The sequence below is a fragment of the Schistocerca serialis genome, chromosome 1, assembly GCF_023864345.2.
Source record: "Schistocerca serialis cubense isolate TAMUIC-IGC-003099 chromosome 1, iqSchSeri2.2, whole genome shotgun sequence".
Classification (NCBI taxonomy): Eukaryota; Metazoa; Arthropoda; class Insecta; order Orthoptera; family Acrididae; genus Schistocerca; species Schistocerca serialis.
Window position 1 is genome coordinate 271,702,501 of NC_064638.1, and position 24,503 is coordinate 271,727,003.

General features: G+C 42.1%; 2 protein-coding genes across 4 annotated transcripts in view; one reads left to right on the forward strand and one right to left on the reverse strand.

The window, feature by feature from the left end:
* Nucleotides 1-20,421, reverse strand: part of LOC126465452 (translation initiation factor IF-2-like) — a 97,024-nt gene extending 76,603 nt beyond the window's left edge. The window contains exon 1 of the mRNA XM_050096311.1: nucleotides 20,263-20,421. Within this exon, the coding sequence (XP_049952268.1) occupies nucleotides 20,263-20,421 (159 nt within the window). The remainder of the gene's footprint in view (nucleotides 1-20,262) is intronic.
* LOC126467694 (uncharacterized) overlaps nucleotides 1-24,503 on the forward strand; it is a 424,429-nt gene that overhangs the window by 98,335 nt on the left and 301,591 nt on the right. The gene's annotated exons all lie outside the window — the stretch shown is intronic.

Below are 24,503 nucleotides of genomic sequence, written 5' to 3' on the forward strand. Positions count from 1 at the left end.
ATCTGTGCTTTGGCCATCGTCAGTTATTTTACTGCCCAAGTAACAAAACTCGGCAACTACTGTAGTGTCTCATTTCGTAATCTAATTACCCAATCATCATCTGATTTAATTCGACTACATTCCATTACTCTTTGCCTTCTCTGACTGAATTACAATGTTAACGGCAAATCTGAAAGTTTTTATTCCTCCCTGAACTGTAATTCCCTTTCCACGGAAGATGGGAGCAGAAATCATACAAGGTCAGCATGACTCCGTATAGCTACTGATTTTAATGGGTGGTGAGGTCTTTGTCCAGCAGCGGACGTTAGATGTCTGCTACCGGTAATGTTCGCTGTATTTATGAATAAAAAACACACATCACTTGGGTAATATTTTGCCAAATTCACTATCTGATCAAGTTTGACTTATGGGTGACGTTCACCTTAAGCGATTCAGCGAAACCATGGGAACCCTGAATTGGATCTGCTGGGCGTGGATTTGAACCGAATCTGAGTCCAGTAGTATTACACATTGTACCGAACAGCTTTTTTCCACAGACAATATTTAAAGCCTGAAAAGTCTGAAATTCCTATAAAATCACACAAAAGAGGCATGAATTAACGCTAGTCCAGAAATAGATTTCAAATACCGTTCGATCCGTTAAACGCAATTATGATAAAAAGAAACTAGCTGAAATAGATCAAGACTTAAAGAAAAATAACACACGGAATTTATATAGAATTTTTTGGAGAAGATATGCCAAAATATCAGTTACCCAATCTCTGTTTTAGACGGCCACATGGGACTCTGGAGCAAACAATTTTAAATATCTTTTAAATTGTGAATCACCCACAGTCGAATTCACATTTGATAAACCTCAGACCAACACAGAGTAAGAGCCTTTAACAATAGAAGAAGTTGACAAAAACAACACGTGAACTTAAAACAATAAAGCTCCAAGGATAGTAGTAGAAATTTGGAAAATAGTGATAACATACTCATGCACAAAATTCATGAAGTTCTTACATAATTGGCTTGAGAAACAATACCTGAAGATTTGCAGTGTTACATAATCCGTCCATTACACAATACAGGGGATAAAACTGATATAAATAATTACAGAACGACTTCTTTCCTGTCAGTTATTACAAAATTCTTTAAAAAATTATACTTAAAAAGCTGGAAGCACAAACGCGGCATTCAATTGGCGTATGTCAAGCAGGTTTAGCAAAGGTAGATCATGTGTGGAACAAATTCTCTCGTACAAATCCGAGAGAGCAGACAAATTGTGATCTCCTTTGTAGACTTCAAAGATGCACATAATCCAATAGATAGATGTATATTGTTTAAGATGCTACACTAGTTTAGACTAGATAGAAAGACAAGGCAATTGATTAAACAGATGTTAACCAATACCAGCTCAACAGTTAGATACCAGGGTGAAATATTTGAACATTTTGATATAAAAACAGAGGTCCGACAGTGAGACGGAGTGTCTCCCTTACTATTCAGTCATGTACTAGAAAAAGTAATTAGCACATTAGAAAAAGAAATAAAAGGAATAGCCATTGACAGAGTACATGAAACTAAAAATCATTTGCTATATTTGAATTATGCAGACGATCTAGCGACACTTACAAATAACAGAGGAAGGGCCATTAGCCCCCACAAAAAACTACATGAAATAGCAACTAAAAGCGCACTTAAGTTTTTTAATGAAAAAACCCGTTCACGGAAAGTTCTCTTCGATACCTGGATAGGCAACCCATGTTTACACAGTTCGGTAAAATATGCCAAGTACTAATACCCGAGAGAAATCATACAACCCTCCTGAGTAAATCGTAAAGCAAACAAAGAGAGAATCATAAAATTACAAAAAGTTTATAAAAGTACGTATATGCAATAGGTACGATAAAAAACAAATATCTCTTAATGCAAAATTAAAAAATTACATTAGTCAAACCTGAAGCGTATATGCATCAGAGACTGTAGCACTGGAGGTTGATCAATAACTAATGACATAGAAAAAGGAGAACGGGAAATATAAGGAAAATTTTTGATCCGGTTTGTGTTGAGGGATCTGGATGAGTCGTAAGTCTCACGAGTCATATCAAAATTTGAAGAAAATCTCCGACACTTGCAGGAAAATAAGATTTAAATTGTATGGCCATAATCTCAAATGTATGATAATACTCTCACCAAAATAATAGCTTACCTTGCACACTCAATGAAAGTTAAAAGCTGTTGGATATTTGAATCTGAAAAAGATCGTGAGGAAATAGGCATCGCATAAAAAATTCAACAGGACAAAACTGCAATCAAAGCTTTGAGAAACACCAGTGTAAAGTTAAGAGATTTTGGGAGAAGAAAGCAAGCACATCAGCGAAAAGTTCGATCGCGCTCCATTGCTGGGCGTAACGATGTAAAATAAAATTAAAACGTTTGTTGTTAGCTTAAGTTACACATAGGTAACACTTCAGTTGAATCAGTAATTTGTGTAATGGGTATCACTGTTGCAGCTGTATATATTTCCATTTTGATTGGGTGAAAGTGCGCCACGTTCTCTCATAAAAAAATTTCTAGTTCGTCCTCACGGTGGTCCATTTGTACTAGACACCAAATTTTTTTAAATAACTATGAACTGTACCTCCGCTACATGTCGGTGAAAAATGTAGTAATTATGGCAATATTTTTTTGTGTTACTGAAGCAGATGCCACGTGTTTCTGTGAACGCGGAGTAGCCGCGCGGTTTGAGGCGCCATGTCATAAACTGCGCGGCCCCTCCCGCCAGAGGTTCGAATCCTCCCTCGGGCATGGGTGTGAGTGTTGTCCTTAGCATAAGTTAATTTAAGTAGTGTGTAGGTTGAGAGACCAATTACCTCTTCCCGAACTACTGCTTTTTCACTTTTTCTCAAACTTTTGGATCGCCTGGTGCTTTTGTAAACCGCTGTAAGAACATGATCGAGCTGATGCAGCTGAAGAACCAGCATCTGTTGTAGAAGCAGAGAACGCTCCGGAAACAGGAAAAAACACGATCCAAAAAGCATTTCTATTACTTGCCCCTATCTCCCCAACAAAGTCGTAACACGAAATTCGAGTGAAATACTATACTTACAGAGATTATGCATCAGGTTCTCTTTTGTGACGTCGACAGAGAAAGGTCACGGGTCATCCGGCCCGTAGCGCAAGCCTCGAGGCCTTCACCAAGTAAAGGGATGATTTTTCAGTCTGCTTTTGTTCCATACGTCTGCGTCACTAAATTCCCTTCTTCCTATTAGGAAATTTTATATGTTACTGCGTCCTGTTTGTTATTGGGCTGCGTCCGGTTTCAGCTGCGCTGTTATTCACCGACAGTGAAAACATTCACAGCTATTTTCGATTTGTACGTTCCATTAATTTATCCACGTCGCATATTGCTTGATATGTTAGCCTGACGCCCGTATTCCGGTCATTGCGCGTCAGTTCGCGGTAGCATATTACAAAATAAACAGAGTGACTATGATTTGTGCATAGTATTGATTAATATTACCTTCGAAATATAAAACAGTGACTTTATTTTTAGTCTGTCCTGTTTAACGTTGTAAAACACTGCGTAGCTCACGTTAACAGCGAGTTAGTAGGCTATAAGAACTAAAACGATGAAAGTAAGGCCGGTTAGCAGAGATCTTAATGTGAGATAAAAAAGATATTTCGAAACTAAGAAATAAAATGTATATTTCCGCAAGCTTTGAACAAGAGAAACTACTTCGCCATTCGAAGAACTTGCAAAACTGAATGAACACGATGTCTTGCAGTCTGGACATATAGGAAAGTTGGTTGTTTCAGCTGAACGACGAATTTATAATAAAAAAATCGAATCGAATTTACTGTTGTGCTACAGAAGGTCTGAATTATCTTTACAGACGTAATTCACACAACTGCGTCCGCAAACGTTCTGCAATATTTTGCTCTAAAAACTTCTGAAATCATAAAGAAAAGATGGATTTTAAGAAGAAAATAAGTTCCGCGCATGTGGTGAACTGCTGTTTTAGTGCAACTCGCACAGTAGAAAGAAGAAGCAATACCACTGACGTAACACGTTACTGGAGTAATCACATAGTAACTTCTATACCTCTGTTTTTCAATTACAGCTGTAGGGAGATGGCTGTGACTTAATTTTTGAGTGCAACTGGTAATTTCCGTCAACTGTATTCTGATTCATAAACGGAATAGTTTAACATATTTTTGATTCAGTAATACCAGTCCATTTCCCATATCTTTACACAAGTCGCTTCTGGATCGAATAAAGCGAAAAAACCGTGTTTAAAGTTCGAAAAAGTAAGCTGAAAATAAAAACAAATGGATCTGCATTCCGTCTCTGAATGGCTTCGATGTGGACGGAACGTTAAACAAACATTTTAAAACCACGTGCACTAAATTTACTCCTTGATTCGCCATCTTCCATGTAGAGGTTATTTTCTAGACCAAAGCTCATTATTTGTGTCCGTATTCGCTTGATTAATAAAAGCAATTTAGGAATTTCGCCTTAAGCAAAGCACAACTAACTGTTTTCCTTTACTTATTTATGCACGTTTCGGTGATGTAACACAATCATCACCGCGTTTCCCATATTCTACTGGAAAACGTAAGTAAAATTTGGATGAAAAAATTCGTCCCAGTTAGTATTGTGTTTCATCGGATTAGTAAACAGTTTTTCAACGAAAAATACCTTTGCATCACACGTTGTTAATGTTCAGTTATAGATGACAAACTGCGTTAAAGTACTAGCAATAGGAATAGCCAAATGTTCAGTTAACGTGTACGTTGTTGTTGAAGCACTTTTTAAGAATCTTATGACAACGTAACCAATTTGCATGTGTTTTCATCCAAAATTTGCTTGTATTTTACAGTAGAAAAATAGGAAACTCGCTGATAACAATGAAACTTACATAGGTCAATAGACGAAAATTATAAACTGTGTTTTTCTCAATGCACCATCGTCAAAATACAGTATATTATTCAGCCTCTAAGGGAAAAATCGATTTTTACGCACCCATTTAACACACAATTTGCTTTTCAGGAGAACACGTGTGTTTACGTCAACAGCAGCCTGGCATATACTTAGACTGACACGGTGAATCCATCTAAAGCGTCAGTAAGTGAAAGCAATAGATCAGTATCCAGTAGGTTCCTACAACCTCAGAATACGGCAGCCTCAATTGGAAAGCTTCAAAATTCCCTAAACTGGTTTCTTGGAGTTGTAGAGGGAAGTTAGTGGATAAAGTTGTCCGTAAATGTCCCGCTTGGATGTGAAATAAGTTTGAAGACCGCATCACTTTCAGCTCTCCCACTGCTCGGTTCGCACGCAGGGGAGAGAATGTTGTTTCTGCTTCAGGAGCCCGTGGTATGGACAATGTTTCGAGTACTCGTCGTTGGGGCCTCTTCTACGTGACTTTAGGACGTCCTCTTCAAAGACGAGAGAGCGGCGCGTCCGTGAAACACCAGTCAACCCTCGTAGTGGCGGACGTACCAGTTTCTCGCGGCCGTTGTTTTAGTCGCACGAAAATGGAATGTGATCTCATTAATACAACAGCGACTGACAACGGCGCCCCCTTCTCTCTCTCTCTCTCTCTCTCTCTCTCTCTCTCTCGTATGTGAGTGTGTGTGTGTGTGTGTGTGTGTGTGTGTGTGTAACGCGATAGTGATCCGATCTTCAAACTCACGAGGGCGCGCGCTGAAACCACTACCTCGGAATTTTTTATGTAAAAATTCTTAAAGCTTGTTAAATAAAACAAACTTACTTAACATTCTCCATTTCTATTCTTCATAGCGATACATTTATTTCTCAACATACTCTCCCTGGCGAAGAACACATTTCTCTCAATGAGAGAGCAGTTTATTGATACCGTCACAGTAGAATGTTTGATTTTATTGACGGTGGCACGACCTCACCTCTGCTTGCAACGCTTCGTCACTATCGAAGTGGAGTCCTCGAAGGTGTCCTTTGTTTTGGCGATAGATGAAACTCGCGTGGTGCCAAGGAGGATGATCGATGTCAGTGAACCCAAGGCGGCGAACTGTAAGTTTCGCAGAGTTCGTGTGTGGTCTCGCATTACTGTGCTGCAGAAGAGGGTTCTCCACGTGTGGCCGAACTCCTCGTGCTTTCCGTTTTCTGAGGGTCTATTTCTTACGCACCAACATACTTATGTTACACACCGCCACATTATACACTACAGTTTGGAGCCGTCTAGCGGCAGATGGTTTCTATTCATTCTGTCTTCTGAAGCCTGACGTTATTGACAACAGAATAAAAATTTCGGAGTCAGTTCTTCTCAGTACCCCCTCGTATTTTGAATCCGAACGGTACATTTCCGTACAGTGGTCCTTCATCAAAATTTTGTCTACAAAGTCCTGTCTACAACCCCTAGAAGCTTATAAGCCATTGGGCGAATAAGTTAAAACCCTTCAATTTCGTGTGTGAGCGGCTTCTCGGTAAAACAACTTCAAGACAGCGTTGAAACGTTGTTGGCTACACTAACTGATGTTAGATAGCGGTACAAAGATATTAAGAGCGCTTTCAAAAACGTGAATAATATTCTTTTTCTTTTCTTCTTCAGATTTCATATTGCGATTTCCAAATTCCTTGGTTACTATCCATTCTTTGGTGTTCTGGACGACGACGAATGCAGCTTTCCTTCTTTTCGTTCTTGCTCTACTTAATGTTTCAGTATGTGTGATGGAAGGTTGTAAGCTTGCCACCCGTCACTAAGCAGGCAGGTATGTTATTTTTTAATCCCACCGTTTTTATTTATTCTGTTCCTGTAAGAGGTGACTGAGGCTTCCATAACTATTATTAATTTTACTCAGGATATTCGTAAGATATCATCTCCGTAGTCATATTTCGGGGGCTGCTCGTTTGCTTATTGTTGAAATTGTTTCTGTGTAGTCTCTGCTTTATTCCGTAATGTCGACTAGATACAGAACTTCATCATTGTTTATCTGATTAGTAATCATCGCTTATCTGATTAGCAAATATTCAGTTTTATTGGTAAATAACGATCTTATGCTTCAGGAGTTAGCTTTGAAACTAGTAAGATATCTAAATTATATTGTCCCGTCAAGATTGTCCGTTAGTTGTTACGCTTTTGTGCAGTTCTACATCTACATCTACATCTACATTTATACTCCGCAAGCCACCCAACGGTGTGTGGCGGAGGGCACTTTACGTGCCACTGTCATTACCTCCCTTTCCTGTTCCAGTCGCGTATGGTTCCCGGGAAGAACGACTGCCAGAAAGCCTCCGTGCGTGCTCGAATCTCTCTAATTTTACATTCGTGATCTCCTCGGGAGGTATAAGTAGGGGGAAGCAATATATTCGATACCTCATCCAGAAACGCACCCTCTCGAAACCTGGCGAGCAAGCTACACCGCGATGCAGAGCGCCTCTCTTGCAGAGTCTGCCACTTGAGTTTATTAAACATCTCCGTAACGCTATCACGGTTACCAAATAACCCTGTGACGAAACGCGCCGCTCTTCTTTGGATCTTCTCTATCTCCTCCGTCGGACTCATCTGGTACGGATCCCACACTGATGAGCAATACCCAACTATAGGTCGAACGAGTGTTTTGTAAGCCACCTCCTTTGTTGATGGACTACATTTTCTAAGCACTCTCCCAATGAATCTCAACCTGGTACCCGCCTTACCAACAATTAATTTTATATGATCATTCCACTTCAAATCGTTCCGCACGCATACTCCCAGATATTTTACAGAAGCAACTGCTACCAGTGTTTGTTCCGCTATCATATAATCATACAATAAAGGATCCTTCTTTCTATGTATTCGCAATACATTACATTTGTCTATGTTAAGGGTCAGTTGCCACTCCCTGCACCAAGTGCCTATCCGCTGCAGATCTTCCTGCATTTCGCTACAATTTTCTAATGCTGCAACTTCTCTGTATACTACAGCATCATCCGCGAAAAGCCGCATGGAACTTCCGACACTATCTACTAGGTCATTTATATATATTGTGAAAAGCAATGGTCCCATAACACTCCCCTGTGGCACGCCAGAGGTTACTTTAACGTCTGTAGACGTCTCTCCATTGATAACAACATGCTGTGTTCTGTTTGCTAAAAACTCTTCAATCCAGCCACACAGCTGGTCTGATATTCCGTAGGCTCTTACTTTGTCTATCAGGCGACAGTGCGGAACTGTATCGAACGCCTTCCGGAAGTCAAGAAAAATAGCATCTACCAGGGAGCCTGTATCTAATATTTTCTGGGTCTCATGAACAAATAAAGCGAGTTGGGTCTCACACGATCGCTGTTGATTCCTACATAGTAGATTCTGGGTTTCCAAAAACGACATGATACTCGAGCAAAAAACATGTTCTAAAATTCTACAACAGATCGACGTCAGAGATATAGGTCTATAGTTTCGCGCATCTGCTCGACGACCCTTCTTGAAGACTGGGACTATCTGTGCTCTTTTCCAATCATTTGGAACCCTCCGTTCCTCTAGAGACTTGCGGTACACGGCTGTTATAAGGGGTGCAAGTTCTTTCGCGTACTCTGAATCGAATCGAATTGGTATCCCGTCAGGTCCAGTGGACTTTCCTCTATTGAGTGATTCCAGTTGCTTTTCTATTCCTTGGACACTTATTTCGATGTCAGTTCCCACTAAGGTTATATTTCTGGCGTTCAGTGACAAAATGGTGTTATCTTAAATTTAATTTGAACCATATTAATGTGACTTTATTCAGTACACGATGCATTTCGCACCCTATGGGTCAATCACCAGTGTAAATCGTCTTGTTAGATGATTTAAATTTGCTCTTGAATGAGGTGAAATGCATGTTACTGTTAATGATGTTAGGTTATGAATTTCATAAGTAAAATGCGGAAAATTTGTGAAAAAATAAACAGTGTAAATGTACCACACAATCAAAGAAAAGCATTTTTAACTTAAAAACGCTATTTGCTGTTTCGCTAATTTTCTGCATTTGACTTACGATAACCTAACATGAAACCTTTCCATAACACCTCATTCAAGAGCAAAACTAAATCATGTGTAAATACGATTTCCTGATTATGGGCCCACAGAATCCGAAATGCATCGTATATTTAATAAAACACGAAAATTTGTGAATGAAGGCGTTTTTTTAATTCATATTTCCAGCGTTATCTTCAGCACAGTTTTCACTGCATTTTTATTTATGCCTTATTAACAGGAAATATTTAATATGAATATCTACCCAAACATAGGTCACATCGATGAGGTGGCGGAGTGATTAGTACACTGGACTCGCATTCGGCAGGACAACGGATCAAACCTACGTCCGACCGTCCTGATTTAAGTTTTCCGTGATTTCCCTAAATCGCCTTAGCCAAATGCCGGTATGGTTCCTTTGAAAGGGCACGGCCGGCTTCCTTTCCCATCCTTCCCCAATCTATTGTCACTTCACATATACTGTTTTTTCTACATTGGTTTTAATTTCAGTATATTGCAACTCTTCTGAACGGGTTTCAGTAAGCATTCAAAACAAATTAATAATAAGCAAAATTATATGTTAAATCCAATTTATGAAACAGAAAGAGCCATGCCTCTCTCTTTGTTAAGTAAATTAACTGATAGAGAAAAATAAAGGCCATGTTGATTTATGCTGAGTAGCAGTATGAATATGTCCGTAGGCTTCAAACTGTTGTGATAAATTAATGCTGCATTACACCTGTCATTAATTAAAATGCAATACATCTTTATCACTTGGGACTGCAGCAGAGTTTCAATTACCTGTCTGGTAACTAAGGTAGTCTATGTGACTTTTTTAGCAGACGGCTGCTTACAGTATTTTTAACAAGACAATGAATCATCTATAAGAAGGCTTAAAGGGCTTGTCACATTTGTATATACAAGTTGCTCCAGTTTGAAACTAACTGTTTAGAGGTGAACACGTTTCTGATTTTCAGTTTGTTCTCTAGTATTTTTCTCATTTATTGCTTCTGGTAATTACGGCCACTTAAGTTCCGCCGTTCTAGTTGGCTTTGCTGGCTGTCACAACCGCTGTCGTTAGGCAACTGCCAGATACAATCTCGCTAGATAGAAAACGCACCCTCCGAACCCAATACAATTTTTCCTTTCAGTTTTTATGCTTTACGTGTCTTTCGGCGATTTTCTTCATGAGAATTAAAAGGAAATATGTTTGTTTACTTCAGATGAAAACATGCAGTGCTACATAAATTAGGAAGAGAGAAATTTAAAAAAGCATGATTGTATAGGGAAAGCTGCAAGATGTGCTGGTTAAAACATCTGGAAGTGACTTACGTTATTAGTGACAATTTAAACTCTACATGTTACTTTAATGAAACAGACGATGTATTATGCCTTCCGTGCTCCGTATCCAGGACTGAATTATAAATAGATAATGGATTCGAGAATACTTACTACACGCTGCTGACCTTAGTAACGTATTTTTAGATGCTTCAGGTAAACAGCGGATGAATACTGCCGTTTTAAAAGAATACAATATAAACAAACATCCATACCCGAGGCAGGATTCGAATCTGCGAACGGAGCGGTCGCGCGGCTCCAGACTGTAGCGCCTAGAACCGCTCGGTCACCCTTGTCGGCCTGTATTTTAATATTTGCTTATTTTGTAATTGTTGATGAATGCGCCCAAGAGCTAAGTAAAGTTTGCGGCTTACGTCAGGGGAAGAGTGGTATGTAGTGCGGCCACTGCGGGTTATAACAAAAGTGAGAGACGGAATAGTTTATTGTTTGTTTTCCAGTGCCTGCAACTCACGAACGTGCATAACTAGCATCGATCACATAACTAGCATCGATCAGCTGCTGTGGTATAAATGTCAAAGGGAAGTAACATGCATTCGTGAGTGCACATTACAGGGACGGACATCTTTAAATGTGGTACATGATTGTGACAAGTAATATATTTTATTTGCCCTTAACAGGGCTGCTGTCTGACTAGGAGTGATCACAATTGTTATAATATAAATCGCCACTGTTCTTCTGTTATTAGGTCGTTATTCTTGTTAGGTCGTTATTCTTGTTATCTTACTTGCATGGAGAGTAATAATTTTTGTCCTCTGAATATAATTCCATATTATTTAACTCAGTTTGATCAGTGGAGCACTGATGCCGACATGGTGTTCGATATGGAAAAGTGACGCACTGCTCGTCGGGCAGAGTGGTCAAGGTTCAAGTGGATCTGAGCACATGGGACATAACTTCTGAGGTCATCAGTCCCCTAGAACTTAGAACTACTTAAACCTAACTAACCTAAGGACAGCACACACATTCACGCCCGAGGCAGGATTCGAACCTGCGACCGTAGCGCTCGCGCGGTTTCCGACTGAAACGCCTAGAACCGCTTGGCCACTCTGGCCGGCAGAGTGGTCAAGGAGTTCACCACAGTCAGCGTTAGTTACTTCCAAAAAACACATGTAATACGACAGATAAAACTGACTTCTAAACCATTTCATATACAAAGCTATCATCCGCCATTCTATCCCTTTGTGATAATTTGGAATTAATTATGTTACTGAGGACGGTCTCTGTTCTGTTATATTTGGCCTAATAAAAAAGCACGATTGGAAACAGTTTGCTGCAGCCGCTTGGTATTCTTTTAGATACTAGAGCATGAAGGTGCCTAAAAAATGAGCCCGTAAATAGGAAAAAAGAAAATGGGAACCTGTTGCCATGGCACTATCTCAGTACCTGCTTAGGGACGGAACATTGGTCACTATGTAAGCCTTCAAAAAAGTGCATGTAGTTCCAATATACTATTTTCTTTTTCACTTAAGAACGTTTGGTGTGATATCTTATTATATGTAGATTTAAAACGTGTAAAAGTGGGCTTCTATCAGTAATCATAGTTTGGTGAAACTGAATTTCTCTTTGAATAGCCAGTCTCCCCCCCCCCCCCCCCCCCCCTCCCGACAACGTAGGTGTTGGCCTACAATTTAGTATTGGCTCTTAATCAAAAACGTTTCACAGCCACGGATGTAGTCCATCAACAAAGGAGGTGGCTTACAAAACACACGTTCGACCTATACTTGAGTATTGCTCATCAGTGTGGGATCCGTACCAGGTCGGGTTGACAGAGGAGATACAGAAGATCCAAAGAAGAGCGGCGCGTTTCGTCACAGGGTTATTTGGTAGGCGTGATAGCGTTACGGAGATGTTTAGCAAACTCAAGTGGCAGACTCTGCAAGAGAGGCGCTCTGCATCGCGGTGTAGCTTGCTGTCCAGGTTTCGAGGGTGTGCGTTTCTGGATGAGGTATCGAATATATATCACGAATGTAAACTTAGAGAAATTCGAGCGCGCACGGAGGCTTTGCGGCAGTCGTTCTTCCCACGAACCATACGCGACTGGAACAGGAAAGGGAGGTAATGACAGTGGCACGTAAAGTGCCCTCCGCCACACACCGTTGGGTGGCTTGCGGAGTATAAATGTAGATGTAGATTTAAACTACGTGGTGTGCTCCGGCTGTTCGTCACTAATCTTATAATCGGATGCTATCGACCTCTTTCTCTTTGTTACATGCGTTATCCTGTCTTTCTGGACACACAAAAACAGCCGCCATTCATAGCAACGAGTGCAAACTTTGTACTAGCCTTTCTGCATTTTCTTGCGAAATGCCTGCTCGGCTACTGCTCTAACCGGTGATAGGATATCAGGATCAGCAATTCGGGTGTAGGGCCTCGCAGTGTGTAACGTAAACAGTGAGCTGCGCGACACGGGAGCGGGCGGCCGTCCGGCGCGAGACGGGGGGCGAAACGTGCGCTGGCAGGCGGAACTGTGTGCGCCCCGCGGTGCAGCGGTGCGCGCGTTTTGAAATATGACGGCTGGCATTTTCGGATATGAGAAGCGCGGGGGTAAGCGATGTGACACAAAACCCTCGTGACGTTCCGGCGCTATTTTTCATCCGCTAATGTCCAGCCACGGGGGATAAAAACAATGCTGTAAAGGATCTCCGGGCGCCGGCTGCGAGGACACCGCGTCCTACACACAACAAGTATATTTTTAATGAATGCTCTTATTCATAATTAGTCACGGAGTCTTTCCGAGGGCAAAAAAAAAAAAAAATCCATATTTGTTTTTGGGTGTTTTTGTTAAACGCCATTAAAGTGGACGTAGCAAGTGCGGCAAGTTCTGAAGAGAACGCCGCAGCATATATATTTCACCAGCTGGGGTGAAGTACTAGCTGCTTTCGCTCAAGTCTCGCAGAATATTTTGAACTGCAAAGTCCTCTTTGTCAACTGAACAGTTACGCACTTGTTTCTGACACAGAGATACGAACCTGTTACTGACTCAATTTCTTATCTCGCCTTCACCGACGTTGCATTAATGGCGCACTATCGGTGTTCGGTAAGAACAGGATTTTACAAACAAGAAAACAGTGTGGATCATCTCGACAGTTAAATCGTTGGATTAGAGACTACTAAATCTCATGTCGGCTACTTACGTCTACAAATTCGACAGGTACTCGGTCTGCCCAGCCTGATTCTGTTTTTATTTTTCCCTACATCACTACATATGGATGCCAAGGTTCTTTCATTAATATGGACATGAACAGTTATTCCCCCCCCCCCTTCCGGCCCATTCAACGCCTTTCCAAGGAAGTTTACTTTAATTTACTATGCCAAAAATTATCACTTTTGATCCGCCTAGTTACAACTGAATAAAACCAAATTTTCGTGTTGTACGCGTTTCGCCTATATTATTCGAAAGACACCGTCAGTAGTCTGAAATATATACATATTTGTGTTAATACTGTAAGGGGCGGTCAAAAAGTTTCCTCTTCAGGACGTTACTGCAGCGTATGTGCAATATACCGCGACTCCCATGCGCGTATATAAGCACAGACATGGAGGCAAGGGATTAGTCTGGCGTTCGTGTCTTCCGACGTAAGTGCTGTAAAAGCGGAAACGTGAACTATGGCGACGTCGTTACCAAATGCGTCCAAACAGGACAACGTGTTGTTACTCTTCTCTTGACACAGATGTTAAGTCCCATAGTGCTCAGAGCCATTTTGAACCAAACAACGTTTTTATCGCGCTACTTTGTGAGGCTGCTCACGTGCATTGCAGCAGTTGTTCGGAAGCCACCCACTCTCCTTTAATCACACAATAGTGACAGATATAGCATGCATACTTTAGATAGTGACCAAAGATATTGTGATCTATCGTGTTGTATGTCTCCCGGAGCGAACAACATTCAGTATGTTTCTCGTTAAATAATTGTATCGTGAAAATACACAGCGAATGAAAGGAAAACATCCCTATATTCTCACAAATGGATGTAGGAAGCCATCGGGTATCAGGCGACACAACGTGTCCATTGAACTTGCCCTTTTTCCTTGGCATCGCCAAAGCACTCCTAGCAAATTCTATCTTTGGATATTAATTACGATTAAAAAAAGAGCAATTGAGGAGGATTAACCTTTTGTCGCCCATTAGAGATGGAGCATTAACTTCAACGGAAAAAACAATAAATGAAATGTTTAAAAGTTTTGTTCGTTGGCTCTCTGCAAATGATCTGTCACTTATCTTACAAAAAAAGATTTTATTCTGTACGAGGCGAGCTATAACATCGGCAGTAACGATACAGCAAGGGGAAAGGAAATTTGTAAAACTGATTGCTCAAAATTCCTCGGTATCCATACTGCTCTGAATCATCGTGATGATTCCGTACTTATACCCTATCATACGTTTTTAGTCATAATTCTCCGACCATGTTATAGATTATAGACCATTCTTTGATTTAAATTCTGAAGAAGTTACTCCTAGCAGTGTTGAAACCAGGTTAATTTGTTAAAAATTGTGACCGATGGCTGGTTTTCTTTGAATTGGAAATTTAAACTGTTATTATATCACTAAAAATCACGAAGTGCCAGAACCATTAATAGCCTCAATGTGCAATATCCAATATCTAAAATAAAATATAGCATGTAACAAAAATTTTCCGTTAGAAGGTCGCTCAGACCACAATCAGGCAATCATCCTACCGACGCACGAGGTTGTAGATATCCATTTGAAAAAACACCGTACCCTGGAGCGTAAAGAAGTCCGTAAGTGCCTGCTGCACATCCTCGTCCGACAGGAATCGTCGATACTTAAAGGCCTTTTCTAAACGACCGAAGGCGTCATAATCGCATGTGGAGAGATCAGAACCATAGACAAGGTTCTCGATTACCCAGTTAAGTTGGCGTGACTTCTGCGTTACATTTGCGACATGTGAAAAAGCAGCGAACTTGGCATGCTGCCCCGTACATGGCTCTAAGCACTATGGGACTTGACATTTGAGGTCATCAGTCCCCTACGCTTAGAACTACTTAAACCTAACTAACCTAAGGACAACACACAGAAGTTAAGTCCCATAGTGCTCAGAGCCATTTCAACCATTAAAATACTGCTGTCTCTGTATTTTTGTTTGTTACTCAGCAAGAAAGATACGCTCCTAAGAAGTTCTTAAGGTTGTTGACGTTTTTGGATCCTGCTGTTAGTTGCTAGAAGCATACTATAAGATACGACTGAGAACTGCGGGCCGAGGGAACACTATGCGGCCCGCGGCCCGTATTTCACGACTACTGGTTTCAATATTTGGAGGTACTATTAAGAAGTGACATGAAATTGGACGAACACCCAAAATAAGTATTATGGAATGGCTCTGGAAAGGTGCAATGCACCTGTAAAGGAACTCACAAGAAGCTTGTCCGACCAATTATAGACTGTTTTTCTAGCGTTTGGAGTTCCTGACAAGTATACAAAACAACAGACGTGAACGACATCTGAGATGCGCTGCTGGGATCGTAACAGATCGGCCAGCTGACACGTAAGTGTAATAGAAACGCTCGAAAATCCTTGGAAGGCAGACGACATTGACTTCGCTCTCGCTCATTGGGCCAAATTCGAAGCAGGAACGCCAGTTTGTCCGAAAGTTGTGATGAGCGCTGCTCTAATTGTATTGCTCTACCTCTAATATCCTTACCATCAATGGATCTCACACATTTATCTTATATTTTGCAATTGGATTATTGTATGATACAGTGAGACTGATACTGAATCAACGTCCGTATCAATAACTCAATTCAGGTACATCGTTGCAATATACAGGGTGTACATAAAGTCTGGGAGCACTTTCAATTATTTATTGTTAAGGAACTAAACATTGTACAGATGTCATACATATTGGATTCTGAACAGAAATTCTGAAAACAAACTGCCTATTGGCTTCTGTCTCGGGTTCTTCGGCCGACGTTCATCTAATGATTTTTTTCTGACGTTTCGCCAGCACGAGTGGCTGGCATTGTCAAAGCTTCACCCTCCATTGCCGGTGGTGAACTGGAGCCGAGCTCGCGGGCGCAGACTATATGTACCTGGCGCGCCAACGTCCGAGGGCTTCTCCGCGGTCATTTCCGGGGACGGTTCTCCTCTTGCTACCTGCGACGGTCGTTCGCTGCAGTACGGGAAGCCACGATCCGTTTACCTTAAGGCTTTCCTCTTTCTTGTTCAAACTGTTAGCGTGTTTTTGTATTTCTACAGCTTCTCTGAACAAGCGCGTGTGATAGTGGTTCTCTACAGCCAGAACCTCTGTGTCGGCGAATTTTATTACGTGGTCGGTAAAAAAAAAAAACTTTCAGGTAGCAAGAGGAGAACCGCACCGGAAATGACCGCGGAGAAGCCCTCGGACGTTGGCGCGCCAGGTACATATAGTCTGCGCCCGCGATCTCGGCTCCAGTTCACCACCGGCAATGGAGGGTGAAGCTTTGACAATGCCAGCCACTCGTGCTGGCGAAACGTCAGAAAAAAATCATTAGATGAACGTCGGCCGAAGAACCCGAGACAGAAGCCAATAGGCAATTTGTCAACAAGTGGCCACGAAAGCCTCAACAATTTAGAAATTCTGAAAGTTTTTTTTCTTACAAATATTCGATATGCGAACCATGAGTGGCCCGGCAGACGTCAATACGGTAATCGAAGTCTTGCCATACCCGTCCTAGCATGGCATCGTCGACTGTGGCGGTCGCTTCCCGTATTCTCTCCCGGAGCTCTGCTACATCACGTGGTAGAGGCGGTACATACACCATATCTTTAATGCGTCCCCACAGAAGAAAGTCACATGGAATGAGATCTGGTGATCGGGGAGGCCATTTCATGAAACAGCTGTCCCCTTCTGTAGCACGGCCATGTTTGCGACTAGCGCAGACTAACGGCAAATTGCCAAACTCCGCTGTGGCGGTACACATGGAAAAAAACTTTTAGGATTTCTCTTCAAAATGACATATGTATGATATCTGTACAATGTTTGGTTCTTATGCAATAAATAATTGAAAGTGTTCCCTTACTTTATGTTTACCCTGTATTTGGATATATCGTCATTTCCGGCCAGTTGTAAGCAAGTCTGTTTGGAGGTGACAGTGATATCACTGTCGACAGACCACGTATTCAGTAGTCCAAAGGGGAAGGAAAAACCCAACCAGGCATCTATCCAAAGCAATTAGGTGCCAAAATTTACTGATCGGCGTAAGTAATGTGCATGTGTCAGTATATTGTATGAAATCAGCACAGTGGCATGCGTCAATGTGTTGCTATCGTGTTTGGTCGCGCCCATGATCACACTGTGAATGGAGTTGAACGGTTTGTTGGTGTATTAACGGGGATAGTCCAACGCGTCCACTTGGAATGACAAACCAGTAGCAGCCCTGTACCAAGGCGTAAGATTCTAACCGACAGCGGCCGAAGACGAGAGTAAGACCCACTTACCGAGCGATCATTGCGAAGTGAACAGCATGCTCTGGATATTTGGAGTCTGGTCTTCGCATAAGGCGATTTCTTCACAACAGAACATAGAGCAGCAAGTGTTTAATGGTCCAGACACAAACAAACTGGTAACAAGATGATTGGAGGGTGTAGTATGGTCCTAAGAGTCGCGATTTTGCCTCGTTTCAAATGTATGTTGACAACACAAAATCAGTTCTGCGCATGTGAATGCTCACTCCAGAGATATTTACTCTATGGTAATAGTCACAGATAATTTGTAACACCAAAGAATATATATATATATATATATATATATATATATATATATATATATATATCATCATCATCATCATTTAAGACTGATTATGCCTTTCAGCGTTCAGTCTGGATCATAGCCCCCCTTATACAGTTCCTCCATGATCCCCTATTCAGTGCTAACATTGGTGCCTCTTCTGATGTTAAACCTATTACTTCAAAATCATTCTTAACCGAATCCAGGTACCTCCTCCTCGGTCTGCCCCGACTCCTCTTACCCTCTACTGCTGATTCCATGAGTCTCTTGCGTAACCTTGCTTCTCCCATGCGTGTAACATGACCCCACCATCTAAGCCTGTTCGCCCTGACTGCTACATCTATAGAGTTCATTCCCAGTTTTTCTTTGATTTCCTCATTGTGGACAACCTCCTGCCATTGTTCCCATCTACTAGTACCTGCAATCATCCTAGCTACTTTCATATCCGTAACCTCAACCTTGTTGATAAGGTAACCTGAATCCACCCAGCTTTCGCTCCCATACAACAAAGTTGGTCGAAAGATTGAACGGTGCACAGATAACTTAGTCTTGGTACTGACTTCCTTCTTGCAGAAGAGAGTAGATCGTAGCTGAGCGCTCACTGCATTAGCTTTGCTACACCTCGCTTCCACTTCCTTCACTATATTGCCATCCTGTGAGAATATGCATCCTAAGTACTTGAAACCGTCCACCTCTTCTAACTTTGTTCCTCCTATTTGGCACTCAATCCGTTTATATTTCTTTCCCACTGACATTACTTTCGTTTTGGAGATGCTAATCTTCATACCATAGTCCTTACATTTCTGATCTAGCTCTGAAATATTACTTTGCAAACTTTCAATCGAATCTGCCATCACAACTAAGTCATCCGCATATGCAAGACTGCGTATTTTGTGTTAACATATCTTAATCTCACCCAGCCAGTCTATTGTTTTCAACATATGATCCATAAATAATATGAACAACAGTGGAGACAGGTTGCAGCCTTGTCTTACCCCTGAAACTACTCTGAACCATGAACTCAATTTACCGTCAACTCTAACTGCTGCCTGACTATCCATGTAAAGACCTTTAATTGCTTGCAAAAGTTTGCCTCCTATTCCGTAATCTTGTAGAAGAGACAATAACTTCCACCTAGGAACCCGGTCATATGCCTTTTCTAGATCTATAAAGCATAGATACAATTCCCTGTTCCACTCATAACACTTCTCCAATATTTGCCGTAAGCTAAAGATCTGGTCCTGATAGCCTCTAAGAGGCCTAAACCCACACTGATTTTCATCCAATTGGTCCTCAACTAATACTCGCACTTTCCTTTCAACAATACCTGAGAAGATTTTACCCACAACGCTGATTAAAGAGATACCTCTGTAGTTGTTACAATCTTTTCTGTTTCCATGTTTAAAGATTGGTGTGATTACTGCTTTTGTCCAGTCTGATGGAACCTGTCCCGACTCCCAGGCCATTTCAATTATCCTGTGTAGCCATTTAAGACCTGACATTCCACTGTATTTGATGAGTTCCAACTTAATTTCATCCACCCTAGCCGCTTTATTGCACTGCAATCTATTGACCATTTTTTCCACTTCGTCAAATGTGATCCTATTTCCATCATCATTCCTATCCAATTCTACCTTGAAATCTGAAACATTACTGATCGATATATATATATATATATATATATATATATATATATATATATATATATAGCCTTGTATATGTATCCTGTGCAAAGTTTGCTTGAAAGTAATCAATGGAATCGTTGTTCTCTGAGCTAGTATTGAAGTGTTGCTTCAAACAGTGGGCGTGGCAGGGAGGTCGCGTCACACGTTTCATTATTTTTCAGGCATTTCGGATGCGATTTCGTCATTGAAATTTTGGAATCTTTTATTCCTGAGATCTACTAATAAATAAAAAATAAATTGAAAATCATCATTTTCGATCAATTTCATGTACATCTCCCCTTAACAAGGCAAGATGTGATGTCGTGTAGAGGGGACTAATTGCTTCTCCGGTGCGCTTATATTTTGGCGTTTCAAAGACTGCCCTAGTAAGCTATACAGGGGATGTTCGATATCTACTGAGACGTGGTAAGCCAGCAGGCCAGATCGACGCGACGGTGCTGCTTTAAAGGAAGAGAGGAAGCAAAGCGGAAAAAGACAGTGTAGCGTGGCGGGGCTCGTCGGCCGGGACTGTCGCATCGCGTGGGCGGCCATCCGGAGTTACGAGCGCCCGGCGCCCGGCGTCCATCAGGCAGACGGGCGCGCGTGATTGCTCGATCGGCCGTCCCGCGACGCCTCGCCTGTTCGCTGAGAGCCCCTGGGCCGTCCTAAACGCCGCCCCGCCGCCCACCGACTCAGCCACCGCCGCACTGCAGCGCTTCATCGCCGCCCCACCCCACCCCTCCTCTTCAGCCTCTCGACAGCGGGACTCACCCAGGACGGCTGTCAACTAACAACACTCTCTCTTTCCTAGCTTCATCCCGACGTACGGGTCTGCTGTTTACTATAATTCGGCAAATTTATTTTGTGTTTATCTTCGTTGCCAAATGCTTTTCCTGTCGTCAGAATCGTCAGTTAACCTGACTCAAAGAATCTGCGCCCACCACATCTACATCTACATCTACATCTACACGATTACTCTGCAATTCACATTTAAGTGCTTGGCAGAGGGTTCATCTAACCACAGTCGTACTATCTCTCTACCATTCCACTCCCGAACAGCGCGCGGGAAAAACGAACACCTAAACCTTTCTGTTCGAGTTCTGATTTCTCTTATTTTATTTCGATGATCATTCCTACCTATGTAGGTTGGGCTCAACAAAATATTTTCGCATTCGGAAGAGAAATTTGGTGACTGAAATTTCGTAAATAGATCTCGCCGCGACGAAAAACGTCTTTGCTTTAATAACTTCCATCCCAACTCGCGTATCATAACTGCCACACTCTCTCCCCTATTACGTGATAATACAAAACGAGCTGCCCTTGTTTGCACCCTTTCGATGTCCTCCGTCAATCCCACCTTGTAAGGATCCCACACCACGCAGCAATATTCTAACAGAGGACGAACGAGTGTAGTGTAAGCTGTCTCTTTAGTGGACTTGTTGCATCTTCTAAGTGTCCTGCCAATGAAACGCAACCCTTGGCTCGCCTTCCCCACAATATTATTTATGTGGTCTTTCCAACTGAAGTTATTCGTAATTTTAACATCCAGGTACTTAATTGAATTAACAGCCTTGAGAATTGTACTTACGAAGCTTTTTGCTTCAAATGATCATTCCTACCATATCCCTGAATATTGACTATTTCTGATGGAATACCCTGTGTGTTTCGCCACAATGCAAGGCAACATTCCGTACAAAACATTTCACTAATCTTTTCATTATTTATTTAATGGGCCACACAAAGTACTACTCCCGTAAAAACGTTTATTTTGAAGTTTCTATCTTCGTTTTTAGTTCTAAATTCATAATATGTTACTGATTATTTGGCACTGCAGGTATCTGGTTCAAATGGCTCTGGGCACTATGGGACTTAACATCTGAGGTCATAAGTCCCCTAGAACTTAGAACTACTTAAACCTAACTAACCTAAGGACATCACACACATCAATGCCCGAGGCATGTAGCGCCTATAACCGCTCGACCACTCCGGCCGGCTGAAGTTATCACCTTTTGCCACTAAGCCCTCACAGATATTCAGTTTTATCCTCCTTTCTTGCCTCATAAAAATCTATGCCTTAGTCTTTCTCAGATTTATCGTGTACAATGCACAGCCTCATAGCTGGTGCTCGGTTTCCTTAACAAATTGTTAATTATTTTTTCATTTTAACTTGGTATTACTATCTCATCATCAAATTTTGTACACTTGATTATACTTTCTCCTACTGTCACCCCATATTTTTGTGCATACGGTTTTTAACCAAATCAGCCAAATACGTATTAAACAGAGTAGGTGAAATATAACAGCATCACTGAATCCTTCTCTCCGAATTGTGATTCCTTCTGCCATTTCATCTCCTGTCTTTGCTTGTCCTTGTTTCACGTGTAAACTGCTTATATCTGATTTCTTTATAGTTGACTTCAACATGTTACATGGTATCTGATAGTTATTCCAAAAAATCTCTGTTAACTTTTTCCAGGTCAACAAGAAATTTTTCTTAGAAATCTTTTCCCAGTTAATTCTAAAATTCGAAACTCAGGTACCCTCACCCCCTCTGAAGCCCTCTCAACTTTACATTGCCATAATCTGTTCATTACTGTAAGTGGATTATTTGCCGAATGAGGTATCAAACTTACCGTCCTTTGTTCGTACATTTTGTGGCATTCTTCCATATTGCCGCCATCTCTGTTCCTGTTGAGTCACATACACTACTGGCCATTAAAATTGCTACATCACGAAGATGACGTGCTACAGACGCGAAATTTAACCGACAGGAAGAAGATGCTGTGATATGCAAATGATTAGCTTTTCAGAGCATTCACACAAGGTTGGCGCCGGTGCTGACAACGTGCTGACATGAGGGAAGTTTCTAACCGACTTCTCATACACAAACAGCAGTTGACCGGCGTTGCCTCGTGAAACGTTGTTATGATGCCTCGTGTAAGGAGGAGAAATGCGTACCATCACGTCTCCGACTTTGATAAAGATCGGATTGTAGCCTATCGCAATAGCGGTTTATCGTACCGCGACATTGCTGCTCGCGTTGGTCGAGATCCAATGACTGTTAGCAGAATATGGAATCGGTGGGTTCACGAGGGTAATACGGAACGCCGTGCTGGATCCCAACGCTCTCGTACCACTAGCAGTCGAGATGAGAGGCATCCTATCCGCATGGCTGTAACGGATCGTGCAGCCACGTCTCGATCCCTGAGTCAACAGATGGGGACGTTTGCAAGACAACAACCATCTGTACGAACAGTTCGACGACGTCTGCAGCAGCATGGACTATCAGCTCGAAGGCCGTGGCTGAGGTTACCCTTAACGCTGCATTAAAGACAGGAGCGCCTGCGATGGTGTACTCAACGACGAACCTGGCGCCACGAATGGCAAAAAGTCGTTTTTTCGAATGAATCCAGGTTCTGTTTACAGCATCATGATGGTCGCATCCGTGTTTGGCGACATCGCGGTGAACGCACATTGGAAGCGTGTATTCGTTATCGCCATACTAGCGTATCACCTGGCGTGCTGGTATGGGGTGCCATTGGTTACACGTCTCGGTCACCTCTTGTTCGCACTGACGGCACTTTGAACAGTGGACGTTACATTTCAGATGTGTTACGACCCGTGGCTCTACCCTTCGTTCGATCCCTGCGAAACCCTACATTTCAGCAGGATAATGCACGACCGCTTGTTGCAGGTCCTGTACGGGCATTTCTGGACACAGAAAATGTTCGACAGCTGCCTTGGCCAGCACATTCTCCAGCTCTTTCACCAACTGAAAACGTCTGGTCAATGGTGGCCGAGCAACTGGCTCGTCACAATACGCCAGTCACTACTCTTGATGAACTGTGGTATCATGTTGAAGCTGCATGGGCAGCTCTACCTGTACACGCCATCCAAGCTCTGTTTGACTCAATGCCCAGGCGTATCAAGGCCGTTATTACGGCCAGAGATGGTTGTTCTGGGTACTGATTTTTCAGTATCTATGCTCCTAAATTGCGCGAAAATGTAATCACATCTCAGTTCTAGTACAATATATTTGTCCAATGAATACCCGTTTATCATCTGCATTTCTTCTTGGTGTAGCAATTTTAATGGCCAGTAGCGTAGTTACATGTATCCGTTGCCGTAAGTCATAGTGAACGAACGATATCTCCACCCTCGGCGGCAGACGCTGCGGTGGGTCGCAGCGCACGCACGCGGACGCCTCAGAGTCGCGTGTCCGTGCTGCACTCGTCGGCGCAGCGCTTAATCGCTTCTAAAAGGCTTTCTCCCACAAGGCCGGAATTAAACTGCGCTGTGTACCTTGGCGCCGCACCGCAGTCGGGCTAGTCCGCGACTGCCTCTGCTCAGATTACACCAAATTGCGAGTTCCTCGCGCGGATCCCTCTGATGGAACCATTTTACTGCCTACGGATTAGGCTTCTCCCCGAAGGCGGGCGCACTCGCCGAGAAAATACATTTCAAACGAGTTTCTATTCCGAAAATAAATTGCTTCTAAACATCCTCCTCCAGGCGTTACTATCAACGGACACACGTCAGTTAAGTTGCTGTGAACGCTAGAGGCTTGACACCTTCCGTCTTGCAATTTATTACATTTCAGGCAACATGATTAGTTCTGACTCAGAACTATTCTTCACCATGGGACATGTATGCTAAGTCAAGAAAATGGCAAACGAAGAATCACAGCTAGAGTTTCTCCAAAGAAATTGATGCGATTTAAACGAGTATAATATGGTTCAAATGGCTCTAAGCACTATGGGACTTAACGTCTGAGGTCATCAGTCCCCTAGACTTAGAACTACT